This window comes from Myxocyprinus asiaticus, chromosome 49, assembly GCF_019703515.2.
Source record: "Myxocyprinus asiaticus isolate MX2 ecotype Aquarium Trade chromosome 49, UBuf_Myxa_2, whole genome shotgun sequence".
Lineage (NCBI taxonomy): Eukaryota > Metazoa > Chordata > Actinopteri > Cypriniformes > Catostomidae > Myxocyprinus > Myxocyprinus asiaticus.
The window spans coordinates 10,468,864-10,491,421 of NC_059392.1; the positions used below are offsets into that span (position 1 = coordinate 10,468,864).

Genomic DNA, 22,558 nt, shown 5'->3' on the forward strand with positions numbered 1-22,558 from the left:
TCACAACCATAAGCGCTATGTTTGGAGAGGGGTCAACAAGGCCTATAGTGAAAAGAATACCATCCCCACTGTGAAGCATGGTGGTGGCTCACTGATGTTTTGGGGGTGTGTGAGCTCTAAAGGCACGGGGAATCTTGTGAAAATTGATGGCAAGATGAATTCAGCATGTTATCAGAAAATACTGGCAGACAATTTGCATTCTTCTGCACGAAAGCTGTGCATGGGACGCTCTTGCACTTTCCAGCACGACAATGACCCTAAGCACAAGGCCAAGTTAACCCTCCAGTGGTTACAGCAGAAAAAGGTGAAGGTTCTGGAGTGGCCATCACAGTCTCCTGACCTTAATATCATCGAGCCACTCTGGGGAGATCTCAAACGTGTGGTTCATGCAAGATGACCAAAGACTTTGCATAACCTGGAGGCATTTTGCCAAGACGAATGGGCAGCTATATCACCTGCAGGAATGTGGGGCCTCATAGACAACTATTACAAAAGACTGCACGCTGTCATTGATGCTAAAGGGGGCAATACACAGTATTAAGAACTAAGGGTATGCAGACTTTTGAACAGGGGTCATTTCATTTTTTTCTTTGTTGCCAAGTTTTGTTTTATGATTGTGCCATTCTGTTATAACCTACAGTTGAATATGAATCCCATAAGAAATAAAGGAAATGTGTTTTGCCTGCTCACTCATGTTTTCTTTAAAAATGGTACAAATATTACCAATTCACCAAGGGTATGCAAACTTTTGAGCACAACTGTATATCTAGCTTGGCACATTTACTTGAGAACCTGCCAACTGGCACAAGCCATAATTTCATAAGCGCAAGACCATCGAAAAGTTACATAAGATCCACTTTGCATAAATTTGATGTAATGTCGCTGAAGGGAACTAATGGATTTAAGCCACTAATAGTGGTTGCTAATCGCATTTTGTGGTTTCTCTGTCTTTGGCAAGCTGTACTGTTGCAGAAACCAGTCTCTCAGTACTCCAATGTCTGGTCTACTTGAACTGAATGGACTGTGTTAAAATGAGACATCCCTTGACAGAACTTTCATTATCAAGTGCATAAGAGAATTCATATTTTATAGTACACAGACATGAAGTGGGACCCCGGATGTTTAAGTCAAGTGTAGCTCCAAATGAAGTTCTCCTGAAGTTGCTCCTTAATGCCAAACACAGTTCATCACACTCAAGCATCCTTTGTCACAAAAACGCTGCCATGGAGACGGGCATCCGTTCCAGAGCTGACTGGCTCCAGAACAGGCGTGCTTCTAAAGAGGTCCGGACATGCCGGGCCAGATTCTCAGACTTGCACCAACAGTTGATGTATTATAATCATTTCAAGTTTCCAAGCCCATCCAAAGTGCTATGGAGAGGAGTTTACAGATCATCGATATGACTTGAGACGATGCCCATGATCTGTTTATTGATGTTCTCATCTGGAGCATGAGAAATGGCTGGAGCGTAATACTCTCAGGAGCCTTTGGAGTAGCTCCTTGCTTTCATGCTTTCAGAGAAATTATTGAAGCTCAGTCCTGGCCGTCTGTTGTTTACCACTTTATCTGGCCAGATGAAAGTCACTGTGGAGTGTTCTGGCCAGCTAGGCCAAAGCCTGATCCCATTTTCTGGTATACCTGAATTGCAGGATCGCTTACACCCCATCGGACAGTTAAAATGTATACTAATTTACAATTTGAGAGAAATTTACAGGTCAAAGATTTGGTCATGGAGGATGGGAGCAGTCAATAATGTAAAGTGGGGAGGATGATACAATATGGTGTTTTTAAAATGGGTGTCATTGAATTATTGGCAAGAGTAGTAGCCCTATTTATCATAATTCTCCTACATTATCAGATATTAGTCCAATGATTCATTGTCGCTTTGGCACCTGATGATGTTTGGGCTTCACCTCTGCCATAAATCCAACATTGTGGCTCTTATTTCCTGAGATCGCTTTTCCCTATAAATGCACCAGATGTTCCCAAGGTCTTGGCATGGTCGCTTGGCGCTGTGCCTCTGGACCAACTGTAACCCCCTACTCAGGGCATACTTCATTTACTATGCTCACATTCTTTATTCGCGGTGTTTAATAAGGGAAGCATCAAAATTATTATTACTCATACTTAAGTCTCAGTCACATTTACCTTTGATCACTGAAATTCCACAGGCGAAGAAAGCGTGGGCAGATGCTAAACATGAGTGAAACCTGCAAAAACGACTTGCCTAGTAAAAACTCATACACTTCCATTGAAGGAGGGAACAGACCCAAATATAGGGACCAGAATGTCATAGAGACTGGGTGTGGCCTCTATTGACCTTGGCCAGTACACAACCACCTAGTAACCAAGCAGAACACCCTAGCAACTTCAGAGAAACTCATTGGCAACCACCCTTGCATTGTGGCAGCATGTTTTGCATGGGTAAGCGTCAATCATATTTTTTTTTTAGAAAATGTACAAATCTAGTTCTATTCTATTGTATTCAATTATATTTTGAACTAATAATTGCTCTTCTCCTTCCAAAGCCCCTATCAAATTAAACTGAATTTACTGTGAAAATGCACAATTAGACAGCCTTTTTTGTGCTTTGAACTTGAAACCTCTATCATAGATAAGTTAACACAAGTTATAGAGGTTAAATTTCAACCGATATACCGGTTTTACCAATTAATCAGTGCCGATAGTTACTGTTTGAAACTATTGGTTACCGGAAAAAATCAATGCCGATAGTTGCTGATAGTTTTTTTATTATTATTATTCCTCAGTGTTCCTCTGGAACTCATTGCTCACTCAGTATTTATAGCCCATATAACAATGTTTACTTTATTGTGTTTCTATTGTAATACATTGTATATGATCGTAAGAGTCAATTTTTTCTGGTTATAATTGGGATTTTGGTTGCACAATAAATGACATCTGGAATTTTTTTATTTTAGACTCTTGTTGCCTCTATGCCTGTGGCCATTACAGTAATTATATACTAAGAATTGTTTTTTTATATTCAGTAAATAAATGTTTTAAAACTAGAAGCCAATTTAGCGGTTATCTGCCTTTTCCATCAGCCTAGTTATCGGTATCAGCAAAATCCACTATCTGTCGACCTTTAATAGAGGTACTCTCAGGGCACTGGCCATTATTTCCACTCTGAAGGTGAAGTAGTGACTTAGCTTTTCTTCTGCACATAGTGTGTTATATTGTGTTTTGTACTGTTTGTCATTTGTCATTAAAGGAATAGTTCCCCCCAAAATTCTCTCATCATTTACTCACCCTCATGCCATCCCAGATGTGTATAACTTTCTTTTGTCTGCTAAACACAAACAACATAGAACATTGTGAAAAGCAGATATTTGTTTATCGTTTTAATACATAGCTCACCGAACGTGGAAAGACTTAGGAAAGAATACCTCTTCAGATGTTAATAAACTGTTATGTTATATGTCACTGTAAAATATCACTTCCCTTGGCCAATTAATGTCAAAACTAGGCTAATATTAGAACAATAGTGTTGCTTTTGATACATATTTAATCTTCTATATAAACATATGTCAGCAAAGCCAGGCTTCTCACTGCCTAGAGCTTTGAACTTTCAAAACATTGGTGTCAGCTCAGTTCAACACTGCAGCCCACTGTTCTTTGGCTCAGAAATCACTTTTAGAACCAACGTGTCTGCTGACTCAAGAGGCTCTGTTCCAAAAACGTAGTGAGCTGCTTTGCTGTCTGCTGCCTCCATAGGCAGCTACCTTCTAAATGAAATGGAGCCTCATAAGTGACCAATTTGGAACTCTTGACATGGGCAGCAATTCTAAGCATCATGTAAATAGCACTCCTCATAAGAAGTGCACAGGATACTTGACTTGCATTTGATTTTAATAGTTTGATGTTAGCATGTTGCTAAGCTAACACTGTGTTACTCCAATAAGCATTAAAATATGAAGCACACACAAATATTGGGTAAAATAGTCAATTTTAATTAGATTTACTATTTTTATAGATTCATAATTAACATTTCTCTCACTTCGTCCACTATCTTGGATGGATTAATGCCGACGCAGGCAGCTCACTAGGTTTTGTCACCCGTCACCATAGAGGTCCAGTCTGTGATGCCTTCCTGCAAATCTTTTAACTTACCTTTCTCTTTCTCAACATTTCTCTCAATCTATCTCACTATGTCTTCCTGTTCTCTTCACCTCTGTGATGGTTTAATTTAAAAATGTATCCGTGACTCATTGACTCTCCACATCCAAAGTTTTACCTCTCTAGTACACGTGCAAACAAAAGTTTCAAACTGAACGAACTCTCCAAAGACCCCTGCTGACAGTTCCTCCACTCTAGTGGCTCAAACCGGCTTTTATGTCATTAACGAGCAGGAAGCCGAAACACTCATTAGGAGGGAGTCAGCAAGAGCTTGTGCGTCGTCCCCTTTTAGAAGTTTTTAATTGCTTTAAGAGTAACATGAGAGCAGTTCCTAGATCTTCGGCATCATTAAATGTTGTTTTCCGTTTCATGGACTCAATTGATGCATTTTAAAGGGATCGTTCACCCAAAAATGACAATTGTGTTATTATTTACTCACCCTCATGTTATTTAAAACCTGTATGACTTTCTGTCTTCCATCAAACTCAAAAGGAGATGTAAGGCGATATTTGTGCTTTTATGTTGCTTGACAGCTCCTGAACCCCAATCACTTTCATTACAGGTGCATCTCAATAAATTAGAATGTCATGGAAAAGTTCATTTATTTCAGTAATTCAACTCAAATTGTGAAACTCGTGTATTAAATAAATTCAATGCACACAGACTGAAGTAGTTTAAGTCTTTGGTTCTTTTAATTGTGATGATTTTGGCTCACATTTAACAAAAACCCACCAATTCACTATCTCAAAAAATTAGAATACATCATAAGACCAATAAAAAAAAACATTTTTAGTGAATTGTTGGCCTTCTGGAAAGTATGTTCATTTACTGTATATGTACTCAATACTTGGTAGGGGCTCCTTTTGCTTTAATTACTGCCTCAATTTGGCGTGGCATGGAGGTGATCAGTTTGTGGCACTGCTGAGGTGGTATGGAAGCCCAGGTTTCTTTAACAGTGGCCTTCAGCTCATCTGCATTTTTTGGTCTCTTGTTTCTCATTTTCCTCTTGACAATACCCCATAGATTCTCTATGGGGTTCAGGTCTGGTGAGTTTACTGGCCAGTCAAGCACACCAACACCATGGTCATTTAACCAACTTTTGGTGCTTTTGGCAGTGTGGGCAGGTGCCAAATCCTGCTGGAAAATGAAATCAGCATCTTTAAAAAGCTGGTCAGCAGAAGGAAGCATGAAGTGCTCCAAAATTTCTTGGTAAACGGGTGCAGTGACTTTGGTTTTCAAAAAACACAATGGACCTACACCAGCAGATGACATTGCACCCCAAATCATCACAGACTGTGGAAACTTAACACTGGACTTAAAGCAACTTGGGCAATGAGCTTCTCCACCCTTCCTCCAGACTCTAGGACCTTGGTTTCCAAATGAAATACAAAACTTGCTCTCATCTGAAAAGAGGACTTTGGACCACTGGGCAACAGTCCAGTTCTTCTTCTCCTTAGCCCAGGTAAGACGCCTTTGACATTGTCTGTGGTTCAGGAGTGGCTTAACAAGAGGAATACGACAACTGTAGCCAAATTCCTTGACATGTCTGTGTGTGGTGGCTCTTGATGCCTTGACCCCAGCCTCAGTCCATTCCTTGTGAAGTTCACCCAAATTCTTGAATCGATTTTGCTTGACAATCATAAGGCTGCGGTTCTCTTGGTTGGTTGTGCATCTTTTTCTTCCACACTTTTTCCTTCCACTCAACTTTCTGTTAACATGCTTGGATACAGCACTCTGTGAACAGCCAGCTTCTTTGGCAATGAATGTTTGTGGCTTACCCTCCTTGTGAAGGGTGTCAATGATTGTCTTCTGGACAACTGTCAGATCAGCAGTCTTCCCCATGATTGTGTAGCCTAGTGAACCAAACTGAGAGACCATTTTGAAGGCTCAGGAAACCTTTGCAGGTGTTTTGAGTTGATTAGCTGATTGGCATGTCACCATATTCTAATTTTTTGAGATAGTGAATTGGTGGGTTTTTGTTAAATGTGAGCTAAAATCATCACAATTAAAAGAACCAAAGACTTAAACTACTTCAGTCTGTGTGCATTGAATTTATTTAATACACGAGTTTCACAATTTGAGTTGAATTACTGAAATAAATGAACTTTTCCACGACATTCTAATTTATTGAGATGCACCTGTATATGAAAAACATTCTGTTATATGAACATTCTGCCTTACATCTCCTTTTGTGTTCCACGAAGAAAGGAAGTCTCACAGATTTGCAATGACAATTTTATTTTCGGTTCAGTTATTTATTTAAACTTCAATAGAATCCAAATGGTTTAGGCAACGTCCGTATTTATTGTCTGGGATTTCAGTCTCTCAGCAGGGAGAGAAACGATTTTTCTTCCTCCTTTTTTAAAATCTTACATTAAATTACGAGGAAATGCTCGTAGCAGCATTCACGCCTGGGTGCATATCCATCAACTGACATTAAAGAGTGTGTGTGACAATGTGTGAAAATGATTTTGTACCGAATAAATTAGCAGATGTCAGCTGCCGCAAAGGCTATCCACCTCCTGTCTATTCATCAATTTATGCCATACTTAAATAGCAATGTACTCTCCTATTCACCATAATCATTACATTTCTTTTATATTATTTCCACCCACTCCTTTTCCTTTGTTAAATCCGTGCTCACTGAACCCATTGACCGGATGCTTGTCAAAGGCTGCTGGTCCCCAAAAACATGCCCCATGATTTTAACTGGAGAGGTGGTTATTTAGTTGTCTTGTGGTGTGCTGGGTTAATTATAGTGTTCTAAAATGTGGAGAAAGAAGGAAAATTTTATTAAAGTGATTTTGAAAAGTAAACCCCCATTTTCTGCTTTGCAAATCCAGACATAAAATCATTGTTTACCCAAAAATGAAAATTCTGTCATCATTTACTCACCCTCATGTTGTTTCAAACCCAAATGATGTTTGTTCTTCTGTGGAACACAAATATTTAGATAAGTGGTCAACCTATATACTTTTAAAGTGTTGATTGTGAAATAATTACATCTAGTCCTCCCCAATCTTGAATACGTGATTACATTTCTTGAATTCAACACTCTTGCTAGCTCATCTTAAGCTAGTAAATCTTCCATAATATTACATCTGAGATCTATATACCCTTCCAGTGGGACTCGGTTTGTTGTGAAGGGTGTATATGCTCGTAAACAGGAAAAACTGTTGCAGCACTCCAGCGTGTTAAATAAGCTTGTGGGCTGGGGCAAGCAAACTCATTAGCCGAGTTGTTATTACAGCTAATCAGCACAGTCCACGACTCCCAGATAGTGTGGTTCCTTTTGGGGAAATTAGAAAGACTCTTGAGGCGGGCACTGGAGAAACCTGCGGGCTGATACTGTTGTTCATACTGTGGCTGTGCATTCATGTGTGCATTTACGCTAAGAATAATCAACAAGAATTAGCACTAGCCTTATGGAATATCAATGCCAGAGGAGACGCTAATGCAAAACTGATGGCAATTTTAGGGCCTCTGTTACAAATGGTATATTATACCAGCTCTAGATTTACAGATATGAGCGGATATATGTTAAGTGACCTAATAATGTGTTGCAATTTGAACTGATGGCTAATCTGGATGCAGTGAGAACATTCTGGGCCATGCTGTCCCCTGGTGGTGAGGTCCTCTCAGTGCAGTTTGCCCGCCACAGAAGCTTGAATTGTAAAATAAGGGGTAGGCAGACATTTAAATTGTTTTACCATTCTTCAGTTTTGCTCTGAGAGGAATAGTTCACCCCAAAATTAAAATGGTCACTATCTGCTCACCCTCTTGTTATTCCAAACCTGTTTGACTTTCTTTGGTGGAATTTCTAAACTTTTGAAAACTGTCAACTTCATGGCATAGATATTTGAGTATATTATCTTGTGTCTGGAACACATTTGTGAACTTGGTCGGGATATGTGGCCCTCAGGATTTCTCTTGATTTCCATCAATAGGTTGATGGGAAAGGAAATATCAAAAGCACTAGACTCAGCTGAACTTTAAAAATATCACTGTGTCACAGTACGCCAGGAAATCTCCCCCTGCAAACTCGGCTTGACAGCGGTGGCACTCTATTGGAGATTGTAAATGCCAGAACGCTGGGATACTCCATGCGGTGGGTTAACCAATGATTAGAGCGCATCACTGACCCGAGTAAACGTTAGGTGACCTGTGGCATTTTAAGTGACCGAAGACAAAAATATGACTGAATATAGTACAGACCCTCTTGGCCTCTGGTTTGTTTTATGGTTTTGCCTTACTTATGCTTGTAAAAAAAATCTTTTAATATATGTTTTGCCTTTAAAATGCACCCATGGTTCACCCAAAAACAAAAAAATCTTCTTTTAGTCACCCTCATGTTTCCCCAATCCAGAATGACTTTTTTTTCTCTTCTGTGAAACACAAAAGGAGATGGTAGGTCGAATATTAGGTACTGACAGCCTCAGTCACCATTCACTTTCATTGGATGAAAAAAAAAAAAAAAAAGATGACAGTGAGTGGTAACTGAGGCCATAGTTTGTTTAAAATGGACTTTACTCAATGATAATTTCTTGTTTATGGGTGTTTCTTCAATTTCTGACAATTTCATGCACCAGGGGTAGATTTTCTTCTTTTTATTACATCAAAGTCACACTGAAATACTGACTTGGAAACATTTACCAGGCCTTCACCATTTATTTCAAATGCCTTTTATGTATAGATTTGATTAATTTAGTCTTGACCCAGATGCTGACTTTCAGTATTAAACTATGAAAATCCATCTTAAAAATACAAATTATGTTTAAAATTATGATAATCTAAACAAAGAGTGAAATAAACATAAAACATTATTTCTCTCAATTAAAATTTTTACAAGAGTGAGAAAATGTTGGGAGAATAAGAGAACCAGAGGGGGAAAAGATTGCTTAAGAACTTAATTTATACAAAGAATTTCATACATTTAATACACTGCACAGATAATACAACTGTAACCCCTATGATTTACCTGGATTTCTGCATAAATTGGCCATTGAATTTGACTATGATTTAAAAAAATTGTCTGCTTAACACACACACAGTTGAGCGCTTTTTCTTGCACTGATTATGCCAAATAAGCCGACAATGTGTGTGGTTATATAAACACCTTAAACGGTTTTCCTTTATCAAAGTAAGTTCATAAATGGTTTAAGCAGAAAACTGATTGGCACACATAGATTTTAGCCTGACCAGTTTAGGCAGATTTAAGATTTTAACTTGTATAAAGCTGGAAACAAAAGAATCTCTAAAACCATTGATGTTCATCAGTCCACTGCATACAGTCATTTTTATAAATATGTGCTTCTTTTGTTCTTTCTCAACTGCCTAAAGAAATAAGAGACAACAAACACACTACAATGAATCTGTTGCCCTGAATACACAATGATAAAAATGCTTTTGGGTTGAAACAAGTTGGAAAAGACCTGCAAGCCAAGGTATCTAAAAAGAGAATTAAGCTCTGAGAAAACTAGAAAACTGCTACTAAATCTTTAATGATCAGCCAATATCCCAAAGAATTAAAGGAACAGTTCCCACAAAATGAAAATGTACTCACCATCATGTTGCTCCTCCAGCAGGGGGCTCTGATGTAACGACTAACGTTCTTTGAGTGCACAAACATGTCCCATAAATTAGGCTTTCCATGTTTTAGATGTGAAGTAATGACCTGGATTTTACAGTTGTGTTGTGCTACCTGTTGCCAGCATTAAACACAGTGACACAATGTCTGGAATGAATGGCGTCTCCAATACAATGTGCTCAGAAAATACACATGTAAATGTCAGGTAGTGTTTTGTACTCCTTGGTTTCCATGTAATGAACCCACCCAGCTTCCAACTTGACGCTTGTCTGCATTGATGTTGAAGCATAAAGCATGATTTATTTATTGTGCCAATTGGTGAGTGAATAACATGTGTATTATGGGCTCTGTGTCAATGCAATTTGTCTCTTTTTCTCTTTCCATTGTAGTAAAACTGAGGTGTCGACCATTGAGACAGAACTCCTGCGGGACTATCGCTTCGGTCAGCAGCAGTTGATTGAAATATGGGGCCATGCATGTGCTATTGCCGTCACCAAGGTTTGTCTGTACTTTCACATTCAGTGAAATACACAGTGGTTCTCAACTGATTTTGCACTGGGCATCAAGTGACAAATTTTATTTAAAAATAAAATGATTATTATTATGCCAAGGAAAGTATAATATCTCACAAGTCTTAGAAATAGAAGTCTGTGCCTATCATGCTCCTCTTATAAAAAAAATATTATTCCTCCACCCGATGGCTGCACTGTCGGATGGCGCTTGTCAATCATTGCAGCAGGCCAATCTTCGTATCTAGTTCCAAAACTACAGGAAGCCAGGACTTCAAAAAAAGCAATTGACTTGACGGCCATCTATCCCCTCCGTCAGCCTTATAATCCTTATGTTGTCCCGCCTTGACCTATTCTCTGCATCATCCAACTTTGTAGACAGCACCTGCATTTTCTTTTTGGTTTCTTTCAGCTTGCCTGTCATTAAGGCCATGCTGTCTTCAGTGTCCGACAACCGTAGACATTTAGTATTGTCCTCGATATGGGATGAAATAGCGTCCAAGGCATTAATGAATTTGGTAAATTTCTCCCCCAAGTATTTGCCAACACATACCATGACCTCGTACGTCAGCTGTAGCGAGTATTCATGCTTGCATGACCTGCCATCCTGTATTCCAGCATTAGCGTGTCTACTCCGAAGACGAAGGCTGGAGTGGCACATCCGTCCCTACTGGATATGGTTTTGGACTGCTTTAAAGGCTCAGATTAATGTCAAAAGAACTATTGGTCAGGTTAAAATTCAAAATAAAGTCAAAAGACAGGAGCTTGGCACCTCAACGCAGGTGTTCAAGACCCTTGATGTTCTTTCTAATTTGACACATAAACGCTTCGCTATTGCATGAGGCTCTTAAACAACTGCGAGGTGCAGCGCAACTATGAAAAGTGTGCGCTTAGAGCATGTTTACATAAAAAACCATGCATGTTTTGAAAATTGAAAAATGCAAAGATGTATTCAATGTGAATGCAACCTAACTATGTACACTATATTGCCAAAAGTATTCGCTCACCTATCCAAATAATTGAATTCAGGTGTTCCAATCACTTCCATGACCACAGGTGTATAAAATGAAGCACCTAGGCATGCAGACTGCTTCTACAAACATTTGTGAAAGAATGGGCCGCTCTCAGGAGCTCAGTGAATTCCAGTGTGGTACTGTGATAGGATGCCACCTCTGCAACAAGTCCAGTCGTGAAATTTCCTCGCTACTAAATATTCCACAGTCAACTGTCAGTGGTATTATAACAAAGTGGAAGCGATTGGGAATGACAGCAACTCAGCCACGAAGTGGTAGGCCACGTAAAATGACAGAGCGGGGTCAGCGGATGCTGAGGCGCATATTGCGCAGAGGTCGCCAACTTTCTGCAGAGTCAATCGCTACAGAAGTTCATGTGGCCTTCAGATTAGTTCAAGAACAGTGCGTAGAGAGCTTCATGGAATGGGTTTCCATGGCCGAGCAGCTGCATCCAAGCCATACATCACCAAGTGCAATGCAAAGCGTCGGATGCAGTGGTGTAAAGCACGTCTCCACTGCTCTAGAGTCCAGTGGCGTTCTCTGGAGTGACGAATCACGCTTCTCCATCTGGCAATCTGATGGACGAGTCTGGGTTTGGCGGTTGCCAGGAGAACGGTACTTGTCTGACTGCATTGTGCCAACTATGAAGTTTGGTGGAGGGGGGATTATGGTGTGGGGTTGTTTTTCAGGAGCTGGGCTTGGCCCCTTAGTTCCAGTGAAAGGAACTCTGAATGCTTCAGCATACCAAGAGATTTTGGACAATTCCATGCTCCCAACTTTGTGGGAACAGTTTGGGGATGGCCCCTTCCTGTTCCAACATGACTGTGCACCAGTGCACAAAGCAAGGTCCATAAAGACATGGATGAGTGAGTTTGGTGTGGAAGAACTTGACTAGCCTGCACAGAGTCCTGACCTCAACCCGATAGAGCACCTTTGGGATGAATTAGAGCTTAGACTGTGAGCCAGGCCTTCTCGTCCAACATCAGTGTCTGACCTCACAAATGCGCTTCTGGAAGAATGGTCAAAAATTCCCATAAACACACTCCTAAACCTTGTGGAAAGCCTTCCCAGAAGAGTTGAAGCTGTTATAGCTGCAAAGGGTGGGCCGACGTCATATTAAACCCTATGGATTAAGAATGGGATGTCACTTAAGTTCATATGTGTCTAAAGGCAGATGAGCGAATACTTTTGGCAATATAGTGTATATTTATGGTGTTTCATTTTATTAATTGCATTTAGCATTGTTTTTCCATACAAAGGGAATAGCATGGACATCAGAGAAAAACAACAGTTTATCGCGAAAACAACAGCATCAGTTAAGATCCACTGAACAAGTGCAAAGTGCCAGTTAACACGTCTAAATCTTACATCTGAATTCTAATCCTGTATTTACTACATGCAATTATTTACACATTGCTTGGAATGTACCACTCTCTCAGCATCTGTCGGCATTTGCAGAACTTCAATAAATCCTCTTAAGAACTGAGGCCCTGCTGCAAGTGTTGATGAAAACTGTGGGAAACCTCTGATCTCTCTCTGTTTCTGTAGAGTTTCTAGGGGTCGAGTACCTCTTCATCAAAACGAACCAGAAATTTTCCTTTTAACCCATATTATACTGAATATCTTTTAGCTGCATCATTATTATTATTAAAGTTATTATTCAATATTTTCCTTATATGGTCATATATGAAGATATACAGTATATAATGTTCATATATTCTCTCAAATGTGCAAAATTTAAGTTTACAAAACAAAAAAGGTAGCACATCTGTTCATGACATATATTAGAGCTGCTGGCTCACGAGGACCTGGGTACGAATCTGACCTGGGTCAAGTCCTAATCCCGTTCTCTCTCTCAACTTTACTTTTCTGACTTTGTCTACTGTCTTCTAAAATAAAACCCCCCAAAAAATAAATGAGTAAAAATGATCCCCCTGTGACAAATCCAATGCACTATCACCGAAGGTGTTGAAAGTCTCCAGTTTGTGGCCGGACTGTAGTCAGGCGGTCTTGGGGCTTTGGTCTCAGGGCAGCCTGAGGGTTCTGACAGAGACAGGCCAACCTAAACCAGACTACTGTGGTCACACAGCCGCAACCACCACATCTGGATTCAATCAGGCTAACAGGCAGCACGGGCCTCCTCTTGACCTACCTGAGAGTCGGTTAAAGCCTGAAATTGTTTCCTGAGTTAGCTTGTGCAAATTTTCTAACTCCGTTAGAAGAATTTTACAGATTGAACCTTATGCCTCTTGAAGGCTCGCGGTCACATGCAGCCGGCCACAGTTAGCATCAACAAAACTTCCTCTGCTATGACCTCAGTGAGGTCGCCATAAATTGCAGCTAAAGAAAACATGCTGCTCAGTAGCTCTGACACCGGCATTACATCAGCACAGTTGTTTGGAGGGGAATATTGGTTTTATGATTTTACCACTGTGTGATTTCACAACCAAACTATCTGCGCCAGTCCAGATTCCAAAATCGGGGGGGGGGATAAGTGCTTCGGTTACGTCAACTAAGATGTCTATGATCATTCCCTGCTGTAGATATCAGGAAGTTCTTTTCATCTCATCTCATTTGACTCATGAAACTTCCTTTTTGTTCTGAGTAAGGAATGCAGACTGACTTTATAAAATACCCTAACCATGGTGCATCATACTGTCTGTGTTCCTATTGTATTTGCCATTTATCTCAACATGACTACATGAAAAAAGAGATTAAAAAAAAATGTGACCAAAATAAAACAAGTGAAACTTATTCACAAGCCAAAGTGATGTGATTCGTCAGCAAATCATACTTTGAGTCGGTTCTTTTTAATTAATTTGGTCAAACGGATTTACAAATCAGTCTAAATTATTCATTAATGAATTGGTCTGAATAAAAACTATCCAAAAAAATTATTATCCAGTAATAATTATTGACTGGAAATGTCATGGAAATGTCCTGGTAACTGATTGATCAAAAAGAGTGAGAACCCTGGCATTTAGATTAGCTTAGTAAATGTGTGTGTGTGTGTGTGTGTGTGTGTCAGTTTGAGGGTAGAGTAATTAGGTAGGGTCCTCTCCAGAGAACTCATTTTCTGGAAGCATGGAACCGAAATCTTTGGGTTCAGTGGCTCCGAACAGGAGCAGATCAGAGCTGTGGTCTCCAGAGTCCTGGCAGGAGCTGACACCACAGAAGAATCCAGCACAGCTGCTGCAGACCTGTAAAACAAATGAACAATACATCCACTGGCTTCTGCTCCCAAGAATATTCCATGTTATTTTCCAGTAAAGAAACAGAGACGGAAAGAAACAAGAGCAAATCCAATAATATTTCATAGGCACACACTCACATGACTGCTTCATTTAAAGTGATTGTCCATACCAAAATGTTGAACCTTCTCACAGATTATTTTGGAAACTTACACTTGTGCTTCTCTGTTACTTAACTGTCTCTACACTGCAAGTGAGCAACACAACAAAACTAGAATGCTCCCATTATCAATGTTGGGAAATATACTTTGAAACTGTAGCTTGCCAAGCTACAAATGTCTCATAACTCAAAGTAGTTAAACTACAGTCAAGCTTCCATTTAAAAATAGTTAGCAACTCTATAAAAACAGCAATGTGGCGGTTTATAATGATACACAGAGCTACGTTTTGAGTCACGCTTCTTAAAAATGTAGTCAAATGTAGTAGTTGGTAATGTCACTACTTTTAGTTGCTAGCTTGCAGTGTAGAAATTTTAGTTGATTACAACAGGAGTAGTCTAGTTTTTCTCAGTGTTGCATTGCTAGCTTGCAGTGTAGACATTTTAGTTGATTACAACAGAAGTGTTCTAGTTTTGTTGCATAGTTGCACTGCTAGCTTGCAGTGTAGAAAGTTTAGTTTAATACATCAGGAGCATTCTAGTTTTGTTGCGTAGTATTGCATCGCTAGCTTGCAGTGTAGATAGCTTAGCTGATTACAAGCGGAGTGTTTAGTTTTGTCATGTAGTGTTTCATCACTAGCTTGCAGTGTAGACAACTTAGCTGATTATAACAGGAGTGTTCTAGTTTTGTTGCGTAGTGCTGCGTCGCTAGCTTACAGAGTAGAGAGCTTAGCTGATTACAACAGGAGTGTTGCAGTTTTGTTGCATGGTGTCGCATTGCTAGCTTGCAATGTAGACTGCTTAGCTGATTACAACAGGAGTGGTGCAGTTTTGTTGCGTGGTGTTGCATTGCTAGCTTGCAATGTAGACAGTTTAGCTGCTTATAACAGGAGTGGTGCAGTTTTGTTGCATGGTGTTGCATTGCTAGCTTGCAATGTAGACAGCTTAGTTGATTACAATAGGAGCATTCTAGTTTTGTTGCGTAGTGTTGCATTGCTAGCTTGCAGTGTAGAAGGCTTAGCTGATTACAAGCGGAGTGCACTATTTTTTTGTTGTGTGGTGTTTTGTCACTAGCCTGCAGTGTAGACAGCTTAACAGGAGTGTTCTAGTTTTGTTGCGTAGTCCTGCATCGCTAGCTTACAGAGTAGAGAGCTTAGCTGATTACAACAGGTTTGTTGCAGTTTTGCTGAGTGGTGTTGCATTGCTAGCTTGCAATGTAGACAGCTTAGTTGATTACAACAGGAGCATTCTTGTTTTGTTGCGTAATGTTGCGTCGTTAGATTGCAGTGTAGAAAGCTTAGCTGATTAAAACAGGAGTGGTGCAGTTTTGTTGCGTAGTGTTGCATTGCTAGCTTTCAGTGTAGACAGCTTAGCTGATTACAAGCGGAGTGTTCTAGTTTTGTTACATTCTGTTTTGTCACTACCCTGCAGTGTAGGCAGTTTAGTTGATTACAACAGGAGTGTTCTAGTTTTGTTGTGTAGTTTTGCATCACTAGCTTGCAGTGTAGAAAGCTTAGCTGATTATAACAGGAGTGTTGCAGTTTTGTTGCATGGTGTTGCATTGCTAGCTTGCAATGTAGACAGCTTAGTTGATTACAGGAACATTCTAGTTTTGTTGCGTAGTGCTGCTACGCTAGCTTGCAGTGTAGACAGCTTAGTTGATTACAACAGGAGTGTTCTAGCTTTGTTGCATAGTGTTGCATTGCTAGCTTGCAATGTAGACAGTTTAGTTGTTTACAACAGGAGTGTTGCAGTTTTGTTATCTGCATTGTAGACAGCTTAGTTGATAACAACAGGAGTGTTGCAATTTTGTTTCATGGTGTTGCATTGCTAGCTTACAATGTAGACAGTTTAGTTGATTACAACAGGAGTGTTCTAGTTTTGATGCAGTGTTGCATCACTAGCTTGCAGTGTAGAAAGCTTAGCTGATTACAACAGTAGTGTTGTGTTGTTATCTGCATTGTAGACAGCTCAGTTGATTACAATAGCAGCGTTCTAGTTTTGATGTGCAGTGTTGCATCGCTAGCTTGCAGTGTAGAGAGGTTATGTTGATAAAATTTTGTTGCTAACTTGCAGTGTAGATGTTGTGCTAACAAGAAGCACTGACAAGCTCACTTTTAAACAATGGGTAAATCTCCTACACAAATTCCCCCTAGAACTACAACAGATGGAAACATACGTTAATTTTCCACGCTCAGATATGCGTTACACATTTGTTCACACAGTGCTGTGACTAAGACAACCAGTGACAATAATGTAATCTAAACTTCATCAGCTCACTAATGGAACATCCATGTGAGCTGATAATTTTCAACTCCCATGTGCTATTAGCTTCATTAGCGTTTCTTTTCCTGTCTCTCTTGGAAGTCTGCAATTACGCCTCCGTTCACAGCTGATTTGGAAGTAATGCTGGTTGTGGCATTGTCCATGTATCAGTGATGGTTAATTGGAGATGAATATAGCATGCACATTACCTTAACTGTGTTTGATTTAGTGATTTAGTGGTCCTTATTGTAGAGTATGCATCAAATGGACAGTAACAATAACTAACAAGTAACAAACATCATCCCATATTAATGGCAAAGATTTCAACCATTATCTGACTTAAAGGACATACATTTTTAAAGAACCCTACTGATAAGACCATGAGACCAGCATGAATTTTGCTAGTTTGGTGCTGGTCTTTTCAACAGGAAAGTGTGATTGTGGAGAGAGTGAGAGACACCATTGGAAAATCTGAACAAAGCTGTCCCAGTTTAGAAACCGGACTGAAAATGTGTTATTTTAAGGTTGCATCCTGTGGTGTTGTCTCCACGGGCTATCTACTATTGTTGCGACTGTTGCTGGGTTATTGTGAAGAGCATTCTCTTTCCTAATGCAGATAGAATTTTGACAAGTATGAATGGCTTGGTATACTCATCGGTATTGAAATAAGATGTCTCGATCCCCATTTCACTGTCTCTCTTTCTTTGTCTCTCTCTCCAGGCTTTTCCCTTGAGCTCTCTGAGTAAAAAGCAGCCCACCCTGTTGGTTGTTTGTGGTCCTGACCAGAATGGCTCCGTTGGTCTGGTGTGTGCACGCCATCTGCGCATATTTGTAAGTACAGAGCATGTACAATGAATGGGGCAGAGGGTGGAAGACATAGTCACAGACTAGTAGGATGCTAATATCACAAGTAGAATGCAAATTTAGTGTAATTGTCTTAACGTCTGTATTGCTTACTTTAAGTTAAAGCGTTTACAGTAAGTTTTGCCGAGCTGTGGCGCAGCAGATAGCACACATACTTGTGACATAAACAGAGCTTTTGTTTAAGGGTACGGAAGCCCTGAACTGCAAGGTGAAAAAATAATCTTACTAGTTTTTCTTAAATGCACATTGCTATAATCAATTAAAGTTATTCCTTTTCTGTCCAAAGGAGTAAGGCTTGGCCAGTCAAGGTCTGGGTAGTTTACATTATGGGATTCTTGGAATGAATAAAACACTCATACCCTGATCCAAAGGAAAGACATGAACAATAGAGGATCATCACATGATGGCTGCTGTTTTATACATTCCCAGCGTACATCTGCATGGATTCTTGTGTCCGTACCAACGTTATGTAACAAATACATTAAGTTTAACTACTGGATTGGGATGAATTTACCCAGCAATCCAATTGTGGGGATTTTATCCTATATCCTGCGGGAAGAAAAAACAGTGTTATTGTTTTTTTTTTAGGACACATTAATCACTTCTAATGTCCTTCTGAAATTAAATTAGGAGGTACAGTAATTTTATGATGTGATTTATGAACTTGATTTCTTCAGTATCTTCCAGAATACATACAGACTGCACAGAGGGGCAAAATATTGCCTAAATCATCAGACAGCTTTTATGGAGACTTAAGCATCAACTGTCAATTTCATGTGTGGCCTCCACAAAATACTGTACATTTCCAACATTTTTTTATTTATTAATTTTTTCACATTGCTTGTCTTGTTAATTTTGTATTCATTAAAGAGTTATCACAAAATCCCTTGTATGCAAACTCAATATACACAGGTTTCAAAGAGACATTCTGAATGGAAATTCACTTTTTCTTCCCTTTCTCTCAAACGTAGGAATATGAGCCCACCATTTTCTATCCCAAACGTTCCTCTCAGAGTTTGCACCAGGACCTCACCGTTCAGTGCGAGAAAATGGACATCCCGTTCCTCTCCTATCTTCCGACGGAGGTAGGTGCTTAACACAGGGATGTTCAATCTGATGTTCATTCTTCTGGACATATGTCAGTCCTAAATAAGTCCCGTCTGACCAGGTCCAGCTGCTAAATGATGCGTACAATCTGGTGATTGACGCCATCCTGGGACCAGAAACTGACCACAAGGAGGTGAAGGAGCCCTACGCTGGGATGCTGGTGACTCTAAAACAGGTCAAAATACCCATCGTTAGTGTGGACGTGCCCTCAGGTATTTGCTTATTAAACACACATTCTACTGTTTCAGAGAAATTCTGCCCATGGCTGTCTAGATTGCCATTACAATTGCTGTAAGATCACAAAAATATTCAAGTGATGCACAAGTGATGTTACATTCACTAAGGGCATATTTAGGGGGTATTTAACATTTAGGGTCACTTAATGCTTATATGATTGTGATCCGATCTACTATTCCCACACTAATGTATATGCAAATATAATTGAGTTCCATTCCATTCATGCTTATGCAAAGCAACTAAATTATGCAGTTGAAAAATCCCAGTCCCAAAGTACCATAGAGTAAGTAGGAGAGCATATTTTATCATGGTCTTAGGTTGCTCAGCTGTGTTCGCAATTAAATGTGAAAAAAATAAAATAAAAATACAACGTAGCATTTTGTAGCTTAGCTTTGGAAAAAGAAGCTTTTTACGGAAAAAGCCACACTATTTTCAAAATAGCTGAACTATTGTCATGCTACTGTAAATAGTTGCTAATTTAGCATTGTTGCTAATTCTACTTGCAGTGTAGGCAGCCTAACAGGAGCATTCTAAGTTTGCCTAAAAGTGTTGCATCATTAGCTTGCAAGCCAAAGAATAATTAAAAATGTATCATTAAGAAGGTTTCAATCTGTTCAGAGCACTGTTTTGGATGTTTTTGTCTGACCCAAGCTTATCAAGACATAAAAAACTCATTAGTATTCTTCAGCGCAGACAGTAAAGATGCTAACATAACAAACATAATAAATCTGATGACATAATTTGTACACATTTTTAAACCATGAACATCATTTGCGCAATTCTTGACAGCTAACCATATGTACCATCGATGATAATGTACTATAAGGGAAATTCACTAAGAATGAATTGTGGCCGGTAAAAGCACTGTTTATGTGGACTCGCTGTTTGTGCTGGTTTAGCGCCCGATTCACTAAAATGCGTCAAAAGCAACAGAACCCCATTATAATCAATGATGCTGTCTACTCTGGAAGCGTCCATTGCGGCGCGTCCGTCGTGCCGACAGTAAACATTTTGCACTGAACATGCTGGCAGTGTGTAATTTATATAAAAAGGAGGCGTGTTTATGCGTAAAGGAATTACAATGGCTTAATTTAAATACTCAAGATGCAGTGACATTTCAGTGTTGATTACGCCTGCTTAAACCATGTCCACACTAATACGATTTCGTTTGAAAATGCATATTTTTCTAAACTTTTTGGCCTTTTGTTCACAGTGAGACAGCATTTTTGACAGCGAAAACTGAGCATTTAAAAAATGCTCTCCTAAGTGGATACATTTGAAAACATCGTCTTCACGTTGTAGTGTGGACAGTGTCAGTTTCAGTGTATCTGAAAATGGTGACATATTTGTTGTCATGTGACGCAGTCATGTGATCCATTCAACCCTAAACAATCAAGATGGCGACCCATATTGTAGCGGCATTGTTGTGCCTGCTACTTACTTTGACAGCGTTGTAAAGATAAATGATACTTTTTGAATTGCTGTCCGGCGACGGAACATGAGGACAATTGTGTTTCAGATTGTTCGTGGAACGGCAATTTTTCACATGCGCAGTAAGGGGATTTAAGCATTTTCAGACATTTTAGTGTGGGCGGAGAGCACTTTGAAAATAGCATTTTCAAATGTATCTGGATTAATATGGACATGAAATACTACGCGCAAAAATGGCGCAACTGTTTAGTGAATTTGGCCCTAAATCTTTTGGTTACTGCTTCTTTGTACATTTGTGCTTTGTTGGTCTCATGACACATAGTGTGTGATATTGCCCTCTTGAATGCTATTACTAGAAGAATTTAACCAGCTACCAATTTAAATTAAAGGTTAAGTGTGCAATTAAATAAAATTACACACATCACCATTAACATTAGAATTACCTCACTGTCATGGCTTATAGCCACTAGATACTAAGTATAACTAAAAACAATAAGAAAATGTTGATACATTCTTATAAGTATGCAAAATAATCATTACATTATTGAGAAATGGTTTATTAGCACCTCCAAGATTTCAATGACGAAATCCCAACTTTGGCGCCAACTAATTTGATAAATGACTTGACCAGAGAAGCTTTATGTGCAACTTTATTGCACTAGCCTGGAAGTATTTGTATAACAAATCATCAAATAAAAGAAAAATCAACCATTATGTCATGTCGAGACCGTATTTAATAATTGCAGCTAATGGCTGACACATAACATTTTTTTGTACTTGCCTCCAGATGACAAAAGTGTGATCTCTACAGTACAAGCCAGTTTTCCACTTCTTATCTGGAAGAATCTGGAAACATGGTTATGTTTTAGCAATACACAATGGCTTTTTATGGTGAAGACGGCTAAAAAGAACTCTTCTTGTCTGTCTTTCTTCTGAAGGTTGGGATGTGGATGAACCTGGCAAAGATGGGATAAATCCAGAAGTTCTTGTCTCCCTGACAGCCCCCAAAAAGTGTGCAGCAAGTTACTCGGGAAAGCATTTTCTGGCGGGGAGATTCCTACCCTATGATATTCAGAAGAAATACGAACTGAATCTGCCTGAATTCCCAGGCACAGAATGTGTTATACAACTGTAGCAATTTATTTAAAAAAAAAAATCTGTATTTTGAATAAAAAAATATGTTTTTCCCCTTTTGTATTTTATAGATTGTTCTGTGGCATTCTGTTACTGACAAATATTATTATTGATTAGATATTTTGGCTAGTTTAAATGAGATAGGTTTACAATGATGAATATGTTCAACATTCATGTCTGAGTTCTCAAATTCGCCAGTATACAATATTGTTCAATACATATTAATGTTGTCTTTTTAATGTTGGATATATACAAAGTGCATTACCCTGACAGTGCCTCCTGTCTAATGTATTTGACAACTACCAAACCAATGCTTTTCCACTGGAATGTTACTCCAATAGAAATTAATTCACCTGTACTTTTTTTTGGAAAGGTTGTGTAGTCTACAATAGTCTGAGGCTGAAGAACATATATGTGTAGATAATTTTGTTTTTACATGTACATGTTTTCATTGTTTTTATGATGTATGAATTTGGGAAGTTGAGAAATTAAATTATCTATGTATAAACTCTGTTCTCTATGCAGTTGATGAAAGGCATATGGGTTTGGAACAACAACATTTCATTTATGGGTAAACTACCCCTTGAAATTCAAATGTTGGACATTCAAAGACCAGTGGATCTTGAAAACCCATGGATGTTATTATTTAGCTAGGTCTTGGATATACAAACTATTGGAAACTGTGGTCCATTAGCCAATATGTGGGAACAAGAGTATATTATTTCTTTCCTGAGATTTATTCAAAAGTCAGGAAAAGGTGTGGGTGATATAAAGGAATTTATCTGTCTGAAACAACAACAGTTAGAGTAATGTAGACAGGAATACCAAAACAATGTAATGATTCATCACAAGTGCATTATAGGCCATTTCAGGACACTCTGATATTCATCAAAAGGTGTTCATGAAGTCATGCGAAATAAAGGGGA

The 22,558-nt window shown here is 39.1% G+C and overlaps 1 protein-coding gene across 1 annotated transcript in view; it reads left to right on the forward strand.

Moving 5' to 3' along the window:
• yjefn3 (YjeF N-terminal domain containing 3) overlaps nt 1–22,558 on the forward strand; it is a 46,385-nt gene extending 23,827 nt beyond the window's left edge. Inside the window, exons 2-6 of the mRNA XM_051693228.1 lie at nt 10,114–10,222; nt 17,580–17,690; nt 18,695–18,808; nt 18,892–19,042; nt 21,437–22,558. Coding sequence (XP_051549188.1) covers nt 10,114–10,222; nt 17,580–17,690; nt 18,695–18,808; nt 18,892–19,042; nt 21,437–21,633 — 682 coding nt within the window. The 3' untranslated portion in view covers nt 21,634–22,558. The remainder of the gene's footprint in view (nt 1–10,113; nt 10,223–17,579; nt 17,691–18,694; nt 18,809–18,891; nt 19,043–21,436) is intronic.